The sequence below is a fragment of the Aythya marila genome, assembly GCF_965140915.1.
Source record: "Aythya marila genome assembly, chromosome: 25".
In the NCBI taxonomy this organism is placed as follows: domain Eukaryota; kingdom Metazoa; phylum Chordata; class Aves; order Anseriformes; family Anatidae; genus Aythya; species Aythya marila.
In genome coordinates, this window is record NC_139066.1 from 2,172,972 (window position 1) to 2,185,437 (window position 12,466).

Genomic DNA, 12,466 nt, shown 5'->3' on the forward strand with positions numbered 1-12,466 from the left:
ACACTACCACATGCCAAAGGATGTGGACAGCACAGCTCTGTCCAGCACAGCAGAGCTCTGTGCCTATTCAGGCGAGCTGCCATGCAGATCCCAAACTTCTCCACGAAAAATCTCCTTCTGTTTTGGGACACCACAGGCAGTGAAGAGTATTTACTGCTTCATGCGGTAAATATTTTTGGACAGAGGGAGAACATTCACGCTGCCTGGGGGCTATGAAAGGAACAGTTGGGGTCTGCAGAGCTTGGAGTGTCATTCCTTTGGATGTCTGAGAAGTACACATTTGAGGCATTGACAAGGCAACTAGCCAGGCGCAGCCTAGCCAGACAAGGTGTTAGGGGTGGTGATAGAGGGGGCCCAAGCATCAGGGAAGCAGAAACTGCTGGGGATGTGGCCCTGGGTGGGTGCCCCCTGTGGCCCATCATTGTGAGTGCATGTGACCCACTGAACCCACATCCTTTTCCCTGCTGACTCCTCACCCCTTGCCCGATGGAACAGGTTGTCCTTGTCCCCCCTAGGCTCGTGCCATCCAACACCCCAATGAAGCCCTGTTCCTCTTGCAAATGCTAGGTTATCCCACCAGAACAGGACACAGCCAGAAACCCTGGATGCTGCGTAGCATGGTTCCTCCCTTCTTTCTTGAAATGTGAAAGGCATCTATTCCTCACACAGGAAACAGGAACATTTCTATGGAGCAGAGGACCCCAAGGTAGAAAGAACAAGCTCAGTGGGGAAGACTGCCCTGACATCAGCCATGGCCAAACAGTGCCTGTGCAGAAGAGAGGAGAGAAGGCAGATGTAGCTGGGGAAGTGAGGACCCCACTGGGAGAGGAGACAAGAGCAGTCCCTGCACATGATGCGGCTCCCAGAGTTCCCCTGACTGTGACAATCCTCAGAGGTTGCTGCAGCTGGAGGAGGGAGAAACCCCAGGGAGCATTTGGGGCACAGTCAGAACAGATCATTTCTCATCGCTGAATCTCTTCCTGTTCCCCCAGCAGAGTCATTTCCGGCAGCTCTGTTCTCTTGGGGCTGGGAGGTGCTTTTCTGACTCTCTCTCCCACAGCAAACAGGAGGATCAGTCTCAGCATGCACCATGGGTATCTCGTCTTCACTGCCTTCCTGGGGCAACTGCTGGGTAAGTGCTGGCTTTTAATCAAGACATAAATCTTCTTTTCCCAGGAAGCCCTCGTCAGCCTTACCACATTTATGTGAAAAAGAGATTATGAATCACAGAGAAAATGCTGGTAAATGTTGTCTCCTGTTTCTGGTTCTTGGACTGGTTATCTCACAATGCTGTTATTCTTCGAAATTTGGAATGAGGAGATGGAGAACAGACCTCTCCTGCTTCTCTCGTCCTTTCAGTCCATCCCTTTTCTGCGTCTCTCTTCTGGTCCACCTACTGTAACCAGAGAAGATTTCATCAGTCTCTGCAGTCCCTCATTTCTCCCTTTCCTATAGAAACAGCCAGATTGTGTCCAAGTGGATACAGGGACATTAAAGCTCTCCTCCCATGCACATTACCAGGGTGTCCAGTCTGTCTTCTGCCTGATGTGTGAGGCAGGAGGAGCAGGCACACAGCACAGCTCTCCTCAGGGTCCTCTCTGGCCAGGGAGCTCTGAGCTCTGCCCCCACACCACCTTGCTGTGCCCCAGCCCTGGGGACCTTTCAGCCCAGTAAAGGACAAGGGGCCTTATCTCCCACAGGTCTGAATTCACTCCTGTTTGGCTGTCTGGAGATTTCCCCACAGAACTGCTGAACTTCTCTTTCTTCCAGAAACCACGGGGCAGGTGTCCGTCACCCAGCAAGAAGGACAAGTCACCGTGGAGCAGGGAAACATCTTCCAGACCAATTGCACATACCAGAGCTCCACACCTGATGCCTGGCTCTGGTACCAGCAGAAGAAGGGACAAGCCCCTCAGGTGATTACACATCAAGCAGTAGCAGGCACCAAGCAGAGTGATCGTTTCACCACGGAGCTGAACACTGAGGGGAAATCCAGTGTTCTGCGTCTGAAGGAAGTCAAGCTTTCTGACAGCGCCTTGTACTTCTGTGCTGTGAGTGACACCCTGGTGCAGGAAGCTGCCCTGGCTGTGCAACAACTCTGGATGTGGAGGGCACTTGTTCTCCAGAAGGATTCTGTCATTTCCAAGACAATTGTGAATCTCCAAATTGTGAATATGCTCCTCCATCTCAGACTTCAGTGTTAGCCAGGAGATAATTCTGGCTCAGAAGCACCTATTGATTATTGCTCTAACCCAAGCAATAGATGTGTTATGCGTAGAAAGTCTCGGTCCCAGCGTGAGAGCTGGGCCGGGGCTAATACCTGATAGGCCAGATTCCAGAGAGGCCTGGATGAAGGCTCCATCCAGTGATGGCCCTGCACCGCCTAAGAGGCTGGCTAGGCCAGGCTGACAAGATTTGGCCAGACCAGGCACAGGCACACAGGCAGCAGAGCTGGGGCAATGCCATGCTAGGCCTGAGCTTGAGCAGAGCCCCCAGTCTTTGGGCTAGGGGCCAAGAGTCCTTGTGAAAGTAAAGCACCCCCACACCACAGGGCCCCGAGGTGTGCTACTGTGGGAAGGTCCTCACCTGGGTGTGGAGAGCAGTGGGGCTACATGGAGCACAAGGGCCACTTCATCCTCATGGCTCTGGGAATGACAGAGGAGCTTGGTGCCTGGGAGAAGATCACGCAGCGTGTGCCCTGTGGTTGGGCTGGTGCACACCCTGTGATAGTCAGGGCCCATACACAGATCTTGCTGAGTGCACAATCAGGTCCCATTCTCACTGCTATGTCTCAGCAGAGACTGTGGGATACCTGCCCCCACAGAATGTCTTTTCTGGAGCATGGTGCAATTGTGCCACCTATGGGGTCTCTGAGTTCCAGGGCCTGATGAAAGATGATCCATGCTTGGGGAAAAGAAAGCAAGACTGAGCAGCCATGAGTGTTTGGGCATTGGTCCCTGTCCTGGGCCTGCCTTCATGAAAAAGGAATTGAGTTCACAGGGCCTGGGGACTCCAGTGTGTGGCCTGATGGGACTGGTACCAGAACGAACCTGTGGATCCCCTCAGCCCTATGCATCTTGGCAACAGCTGGGCCATGCCAGACGCTGTGCTGAAGTGTGATGGGGATGCACAGGGAAGCTGTTCTTGCTCTCCATGCCCAGACATGATGCCCATGATTAGGTGGTGGAGGAAAGGTGAAAGTTGATGAGAGACAGAGGGCCATCGCCAAGACAATTACCCATTCCCAGTTTCTGCAGTCCTTTGAGACCATCTTTGTCTGAACCTCCATCCCCAGCACAGCTCCACCCAAAGCAAGACGAACACTCTTCCCCAAGAGCTGGGGCCTCCAATGTCAACAGCGCTTGTCTAGGCGGAGATGCCACAAGTCAAGGACTGGTGGCTATTGGCTGTGGTGGAACTAGGGATGTCTTCCTCACCTTCAAGAAACAGTGCCTGAATGATGAATTGCTGCAGTATGCCCCACCCTCCAGTGCCTAGAGGAATGAGGCAGTGCCCCCAGCCTATTCCCACTAAGGAATGGTTTTCTCCCTTGGCCATCAGTATCCAGATGAAAAGACCACACAGGGACACACCCAGGGTTGCTGCAAATGTTTATCAAGGCTCAGGAGAGAAAGGAGGTGACTCCAAGATTAGGCCCCGAGATCATAGCACAGCAGGAGCAGACAAAAATCTGTTAGCTTTTCCAATGGCAGACTTGCAACAGGGCATCAATCTACCTGGCCCACATGGGGAGGAGGGCTAGCAGGTCTCTCCAGACCAGTTTCTGGGGCCCTCACACAAAGCAGAGGGCAAGAAAGCAAATAAAGAAAAAGAGTGTGTAGAAAACAGGATAGGAAGACATTGGTCATGTTGTCATAGACTCAAGACTGGCCCCTTCCTATCTGTCTTTACAGGACAAGCCAGAGATGGACAGATTCTCTTAGAACAACAACAAGAGGTCTCTTCTTCCATGCATTTTGGGCAGCAGCATGTTCTGAGTTCCTGCGGTCCTGGTCTGGGGCAGTGTCTGGCATCTTTAGCAGGGGCGGCACCTGCTGCCACAGTAGCGGCTGGTAATGCAGGAGAGGTCACAGCACCCAGAGTTGATGGGGACGCCGTCACAGCTGAGGATGCTGCCAACGGCAGCGGAGGTGGAGGATCCCACAGCTGTGTTCTGCGGGAAGGAGCTGAGGATGGGGCCGGGCAGGGTCACCACCACGGGAGAGGGCTGGATGACGATAGTGGAGTTCTGGCACTGCCTGACGCAGGGCTCGTTGCAGCTGCTGGCCAGCGGGGTCGGGCCACACGGCTGGCATGGCCGGCACTGGTCGTAGCAGGACATGTCTGGGGGCAGGAGGTGCACCTGGGACAGAGGGCAGGGAGGAAGCAGAACATGGGCATTCATGAGGAGCAGCCAGTCACCCCACCCTAACAGATCCAAGGCACAGGCAGTACTGAGAGCTGGAGGCTATGCAGGGATGTGCGAGCAGTTCTTGGCTGCATCCTGACAGGGCCCAAAAAGAGCCACCACAACCAGGCTACACCCTAGGCTCCAGCACGGGAGCCATCATATCAAAGGCCCAATCTTCCTCCATGACAAACCTTCTACCCCTTGACTCTCCCACAACCAGCAGTCCCAAGATATGGCAGGGCACACAGCTGATAGCAGCTGAAAGGTCCAAGGAACTGAGTCCTCCTGTGGGAGAATGAGGGGGACAAGAAAAGGCTTCACACTCACCTGGTTCCCAACAAGAAGAAGGCCAGAGAAGTGGATGAGAGAGCACGGAGCTGGGCTGGCTTTTATAGTGGGCCTTGGCTGCCCCATGTCCAGAGGCATCCCTTGAAGCAGGGACTATTTTCTGACAAGCTACTCATGCATGAGAAACATCCCACCTAATGATACGGGATGTGTGTTGCCTTCCTGTGATGCTGCTTTTCATTTCCTGCTTTATGCCCTTTCCCCAAAGAAAGCAACTTCTAAGTGGCAGGCAGGGAGGCCCAAGTATTTCCAGGCAACACACCTCACTGTGGGTAGAAGACTCAGCTCCTGTGCTGGAAGAGTCCAGTAAAAGCAAATGTTGTCAGTCTGGGTGACTCCCTAGGTGCTTGAGCGGGTCCAGAGAAGGGCAACGAAGCTGGTGAGGGGCCTGGAGAACAAGTCCTACGAGGAGCGGCTGAAGGAGCTGGGTTTGTTCAGCCTGGAGAAGAGGAGGCTCAGAGGCGACCTTATTGCTCTTTACAGATACCTTAAAGGAGGCTGTAGTGAGGTGGGGGTTGGCCTGTTCTCCCACGTGACTGGTGACAGGACGAGGGGGAATGGGCTAAAGTTGCGCCAGGGCAGTTTTAGGTTGGATGTTAGGAAGAACTTCTTTACCGAAAGGGTTGTTAGACACTGGAACAGGCTGCCCAGGGAAATGGTGGAGTCACCATCCCTTTAAGTCTTTAAAAGACGTTTAGATGTAGAGTTTAGGGATATGGTTTAGTGGGGACTGTTAGCATTAGGTCAGAGATTGGACTCGATGATATTGAGGTCTCTTGCAAACTAGAAATTCTATGATTCTCTGATTCTGTGATTCTGTGACTCTCTTGGGCCCTTTTGGCTACAGGTGAGCCAGCTCCTGACTGTGACCCTACCCCTGCTGACACTGCCCTCAGGGAATACCTGCTGGCCTGTTTTGCCTCCTCCTGCTCTGACCCAGCGATGTCTGTAAAGGGGGAGAGGTTGTGCAGGGCCCTTTCTGGATCACAAAAGAAAGGCCCAACAGGTCAGTGGCTGTTTTAGTTAGAAGGAATAACAAGATGAATGTACACAGAAAGGAAACCTTTCACGTGCAGGTGATCCTGCCTTCTACCAGCATCGGACAGAGCCGGGTGGATTTTCCCAAGACACACAGTGCAGATCCTGTCCATAGGGAAATCCTTCTTCACTCCCATAACTTGATGCCTTTAATTTTTTGCTTTAAAAACAAATAAAATCATACACCATCTCCTTACATGATGCAAGCTTATTTAATTCATGACACCCACCAGTGATCAGTAGCAGCACTCCGGCACTTTCCTTAGCACTGCTACTCAGGCTAACAAATGGGATTTTCAGGCCTTAAGTTCAAGGCCCAAGAAAGCTGACATTGTCTTGTCAAGAGCCCTGGCTCCGGTGCCTTCCGCAAGGCTCCCAGTCTGCCTCCCCTCTCTATCACATCAAACCATGTACTTTGCTTAAATGCTGTCCAGAATCTTTGCTGTACACTGTGTCACGTTCATGCACATGTTCCTCCCTTGTGGGCACTTGCCTGTATTGGGGCTATGTGGGACAGACTCAGCATTCCCCACAGCAGCCCCTAGAGTGCTGTGCTCTGCTCTTGGAGCTAGAACAGCAGTGCCATCACACCAACATTGGGGCTATAGTGGAGCAGTGCTGACACAGCATCAAGACTCTCTCCAAGCCCCCCAAAGCCAGCAGGTATGCAGGTGGGCACGAGGTTGGGAGGGGACATCACCAGGGCAGCTGACCTAAACCAACCAAAGGGATATTCCGTACTGCATGATGTCACACTCAGCAGTGAAGATGTGAAAGGGGAAGGAAAAACAGGGGTGGGCATACTAAGTCAGTGCTTCCAAACACTTCGACGAACATCACTTGCTGATGGGAAGTGGAGTATAATTTTCTCTCAGTTTGTTTCCAAACACCCTTCGCTCTTTAGTTTTATAATTTTTCTTCCTTTTTCATTTAATTATATTATCCCTATCTACACTTGTAAGCCCTTTAGCTTAAGTCACATTCTCTGCGCACATCTTGCTTTCAGCAGGGGGTGTGAGAGAGCTGTGTGGTGGATGTTTAGTTGGCAAGAAGAGAGCAAGAAGGAACCTGAGAACAGCTGAACAATCACAGAACAAAAACAGCCCAGAAGTGCCCACTGCACATATGCTGAAATGCAGCCTTCTGTATCTGAAGCCCTCTTTCTCCTGAGCCTAAGAAGTTCATTGCCAATTTCAGTCCCCAACAAGGATAGGCCCACAACAGTTTGGATCCTTTCTATAATTCTGTACCACAGGATTCAGAGTGTAAGAGCATGGTGGCAGTCACCCCTCCCTGCCTCTCCAGGCCAGGACACAGCTGCACTCCCCATGGCTAGAGAGTTCAAAAGGATGGCGTTAGCTTTATGTACAAGGAGAAAGGCTCAGAAATCCTGCCATCTTTGTGCAGGCCCAGCCCTGCGTGGATCTACTGCCGGTGCAGTGTCAGTGGTGTATGGGGTGGGACAGAGGTCCCCCATGGGGAAACCAATGCCACACATACATCTGTGACTCATGGGCCTGGTGCTGAGTCATGCAGGGCCTGAAACCTTGGGCAGAAGTGGCATCGAAGGAGAGGAACATGGGTCCTGGTGTTGCTGTGCTGTGGGAGGAAGGACAGACCCTATGGGTGCCACACAGAAAGCCAAACAGACGTGTATTGTCTACTCCCACCTCACAGGGGGATTCAAAGGAAACAGAACTCTGGAGATGAAGCATACTTAGTCCGGGGCTAATGCGTGCAATTTCAGAAATGGGTAGGTTTGGTTATATGGATGAAATATACATGGAAGAAGTATTTACCCTGAAGGCGATCAAGTCCTGGAGCAGATTGCCTAAGAGATGCTATTGGAGCTCCACCCTCTGAAAAGTTCAGACTTTGCCTGGACTTGATCCTAAGCAACCTGATCTGATGAGACCCGCTCTGAAAACAGGGTTGGACTACGTGCGTGCTGGAGGTGCAGCCTGTGATCCTCTGGAGGAGGATCATGCACAGTCACCACATATCAGCCTTGGAGGGATGCTGTTGACAGATCAGTGTTTCTGTTAATTCCCAGGGTGACCCTTGATCACGTACTGATATCATTCATGATATCAAAAGCGGGTAGAGGGAACAGCACTCATGCAAACTGCTGCTCATGTCTAAAGATGCATGAATTCATGGGTGCACTCACAGACACTCCTGGATGCATACTGAAGTATATTTGGGCACACACAGAGATAGTTGTGCACACAGTGAAGAAAAGAAATACTGCTCTCCTGAACTCCAGGGTTCTGATTTTACTTTCTACTGTCTGTCAAGGAACATCCTGGCTTGCTGAGGCCCTGCTGTGTTTTACCTCCAGAAGATATCGAGTGGTGGAAGGCAAGGAATCCTGAGCAGCAACTCTATCTCCTTCCCACAGGAGTGAGGGGAAGGTCTAGAGAGAGGTTTCTTCTGTTGCTGCTGGGTTTGTCTGAGAGCTGAGAGCTGCTGCTCTTTATTCTGGACTCAGATATCTACCTATTGATCCAGGCTGGGAATACACTCATGTGTGGTGCCCAAACAGACCATGCATCCTTCTGTGTAGTTTGTCTTTGGAAACCTCTCATTCACTGACATGTGCCATGTCTTGGTCAGGATGCCTCTTTATGGACAATTTACTTTTCCAGCTGTGTGGTCTGGCTCCTCTTCCTCCACTAGTGGGCCTAAACTGGAATGTCCTCTTCACACTCATGGCCTATGACCAAGCTGCGTGCATCTGCCACCCACTGCAGAACTCCAGTCTGGTGGGAGGCCTGTGGGCTGAGCTCCTGCTCCCCTCCTTGGCACAAGCGGTGCTCACCCTTCGTTTGCCCTGCTCTGGCCCTACACAAATGCATCTCCTTCTGGGACTCGCTGTCAGTCAAGCAGCTGCCTTCTGCAGAGAGCTTCTAGACTGCTGTACTCCTTAAATACAACAGCACCACCAGTTTTCCTGTGCTCCTTGAGCTCCTGCAGGGTGCTCCTGGTCTCCCTCTGAATGTAGACATGTGAGAAGACACAAGATACAGTCTGCTCACTCTCACTTGGCTGCACTTGTATCATGCCGGGGGCTACGTTCCCTCCTCTATACCCACCCCATTGCCAACTTCTCCCCACAACAAAGTGGTGTCTATCTTCACCAGGGCTGTGATTCCCTCTGCTCCATGCACCAACCTACGGCGTAAAGACCAAGAAGGTGAAGGAAGCCATGCGAAACCTGAGAAACAGAGGGAGGTTGTTTCTTTGTTTCCTCTGCTGCGTTCTCTGTCTCTGCTTTCAGGGCCATGCCGTTTTCTCTACTCTCTTCTGCAATGGAGGTCTTGGGGAAGCTGCCATCACTGCTTCCACAGCAGCCCTTATTTTCTTTCTTACCTTTCAGCTCCTCCCTCCTTGTTTCCTACCCTAGAAGCAGCCCTTCAGCACTTGGGAGGGGGGCCGAGAGAAAGAACTGCAGGAAGCTGGAAACAACACACACGGATACAAACCTGACTGATAGATGATGAGGGAGGAAGAGAAGAGATCAAATGTGGGCAGTCACAACACCAGTTGGTGGCCTATCAAGAAGCCACAAGGAGATCAGCTTGGGCCTTGCACCTCCTACAGCTGTGAGCTAGGACACACGCTGGGATGGGTGCAGGACAGACCTATACAACCCCATGAGGGGACGTGCAGGGAAATGGGAGCCGGGAGGAGCACACTAGGGCAGACAGAGCAGGGTGTAAAAGGGGCTGCAGCCTGTACTTGCGTGGCTGGGCCCTGCACATGAGCACCGCTGTCTGTCCTGTCCTCTTCTGGAATATTTCCTTACGTCTCCATAATCTCGCTCTGTCCCATGCACACATGTGCTGCAAGGAGAACGTAGCAATTCCTCATGGAGTAGCAGAAGTGGATTTGATGCTCGCTGCTGGAGTCAGACTCAGCGCGAGGACATCCCTGCCCTGTGCTGTCAGCTGCTGGAGCCAGGGGTCCCCCGAGCAGGGAAAGGGGGTCTCAGCCTCCAGGAAAATGTGGCAAGTCCATTTGGGGGCTCCAAAAGCAGCTACTGGGGGTACTGGCCTGGGTGTATCTTCCCCAAATGGGCATGCTTGTCCCTGCCTGTGTGTCTCCCAGGTACGTGCTCAGCTACTATTGCCGTGAAGCCTGTAAATGGGAAAGTGGCAACTGTGCCCCTCAATCTGGGCAGAGACGCTTGACCGACAATGACAGCTCAATGGGCAGTGCCAGACAGCAGGGCCCCGTACGGTTTGGGGTGCTGTTGGGGCACTCTGTCCCCGGACCAGTTCCTGCTGCTGGCTTTCCACACCTGCAGCAGTGCCGGCCACAGCTGTGATACCAGCGCACCACAGCACCAAGCTCCCAGGCCCAGCCCGGCCTGACCCGTTGCCCTCCACTGGGGACGCTTCAGGCAGGCAGCTGCTTTCTCCTCTCCCGCTTCTCTCCTCTCTCCCTACTCATCTCCCATGCCGTTCACTCCCCTCCCCTTCCCACTCCCAAAGGAGATGCCGTAGCAGACGGGCAGCTGCTGTCTCCGCTCCCTCGCCCTTTCGCTCCCTCTCCCACTCCCACTCCCACTCCCACTCCCACTCCCTCTCCTATCCCGGGCTGGGCTGCAGGACGGGCAGAGCCCCGCGGGCAGCAGCCGAAGCCCTGCCCGCCCACAGGCGCCCAGCACTCGCAGCCCGGGACAGCCCCCGAGCGGCCCCGGGGCGGAGCTGGCGGCGCCGGGCGGCGGCGGCGGGGAGGAGGCGCCGCGGGCGGAGCAGAGCCGGGGCTGGCGGGGGCAGCGCGGCGCGGGCGGCGGAGCGGCGGGATGCGGCAGGGCCGGGCCGCAGGGCTGGCGGCGCTGGCCGCGGTGCTCCTGGGTGCGCGGGGCTGCCGGCGCCGGGGACGGGACGGGACGGGGCTGCCCTCGCTTCTGGCCCGCCGGCTTCTTACGGACCTCGCTCCCCTCTGGCCTCCCTCTGCAGCCATCCCGCCTGCCTCCAGCGAGCTCAGCCGGCCGTTGCCTCCCACCTTGCCTTGCTCCCTGCCTCCCTCCTCTCCTTTCGGCACGTCCCCACTCATTCCTGCCTGCTTCCCTTCTCCTCCTGGCTCGGACTCTTCTCCCAAACAGTCCTGCTCCGACTTGGTCCCCTAATAACCATTCCCAGTGAAATGCCTTTGTGTGCTTTCTATTGAGGGAATGCTCCCATCAGCTGTCAGCCGTTTTCTTCTTCCCTTTCCCACTGTGTGACATTTTCGGTGTAGGAAAGACATTTTCTGAGTTTTCTCCTGCTTTCTTTCTCGGCAGTGGCTGTGGGCAGAGCCCAGGTGCAGCAAGATCCATTGGCAGAGACCAGGGAGGGCATCGGCATCAACATCACCTGCTCACACCCCAACATCCAGATTGATGAAGTCATCCACTGGTACCGCCGTCTCCCGGGCCAAGGACCCGCATTCCTCATGAGCATTCGTAAAGACTCCAGAGCACTGACGGACCTGCCGGGGAGGCTCGAGGTGGCAGCAGACCGCCGGTCCAGCGCCCTGTGGCTCACCGAGCCCCGTCTTCGGGACGCGGCGGTGTATTACTGCGCCCTGAGAGCCACGGGGAGAGGAGCCGGGGCTGCGGCCGTGCAGGAACCGTGGCGGGCGGGGCCGGGCGTGTGTGGCGGGGGCGAGGCAGGGGCACAGCCCCCAGGGGGCGCTGCCGCTCCGCCCGCCAGGACCACCTCGTCCCGCAGCCGCGAGGGTTCCTCCGCCAGCTCGGCCCCTCCAAGGCACTTCGGTTCTGCTGAAAGGGTCTGGAGCCTGGGTGCAGCTGAACGGAGATGGCAGCAGCCTGGCAGAGGTGTGTGCAGCGAAGAGGCACTGAAACACAGCCCCTTTCTCCTGAGCCCTCCTCACGCTGCAGCAATCACCCTCTATTTATGCCAACCTCAGGCCCCAAAAGTCAGGAAAAGTGGAAATGAGCATGAGGAAGTCCCTGCGAGTGCAGGTCCTGGGCCTGAGGAAAGCTGCTGCAGGCTTGGGGGCAAGTGGGCACCTTAGAGCAGCGTGGGGGCATGCAAACTGCCTGCTGTCTTTGCACTGACTCAGCCCATGGGAGTGCAGAGTCCTCAGGGACTGGAGAATGCTGTGTATGGTCCATTACGGCGAACACCAATGCTGACTTGTGGAAGGTGATCAGCCCTGTATGTGTGCCATCACCTGGGCCCTGCCAAGTGCTGTGCTGGGGGCAGTTGGGCCTCATGGGACACATGTTCCTGCCGCACGTGCCCATTTGTGCTGGCCATAGCCCTGAGGTAGGGCAAACGAGGGAAGATGAGGGTGGAGTAGAAGCAGTCGGGTATCCCTGCACTTATTCCACCCATTCCCTACATCTGCCATCAATCTTCTGTCTCCACCTGCTTCCCCAGCACAGCACTGTCCTGAGAAAGAAGAAGCCCGTTCCTAAGAGCCTACAGGGTGTCAAGCCTCCACAGCCTCACACAGACTCGTAACTTCTTCTGTGAGGACAGCACAGGTTGTGCTCTCTGTTTGCAGGACAGGGGGGAGCTGTGGGCAGAGATGCTGCAAGGCAAGGGTAGATTGCCCCTTGCTCTGTGAAAGTGAGGAATGTCTTCTTTAGCTCCAACGGGCATTGTCCAAGAGAAAACCCTCTGCAGCATGTCGCAACCTCCCATTGTTCTG

The 12,466-nt window shown here is 54.6% G+C and overlaps 1 protein-coding gene across 1 annotated transcript; it reads right to left on the reverse strand.

The window, feature by feature from the left end:
• Positions 1 to 4,036: 4,036 nt before the first annotated feature.
• On the reverse strand, positions 4,037 to 4,837 carry LOC309887443 (feather keratin Cos2-3-like; the record flags this gene model as incomplete). Its single annotated transcript, XM_082779152.1, has 2 exons — positions 4,037 to 4,363; positions 4,739 to 4,837. 2 exons carry the CDS (start codon positions 4,835 to 4,837, stop codon positions 4,037 to 4,039), a joined length of 426 nt encoding a protein of 141 aa, XP_082635278.1.
• Between the last annotated feature and the right edge of the window lie 7,629 nt (positions 4,838 to 12,466).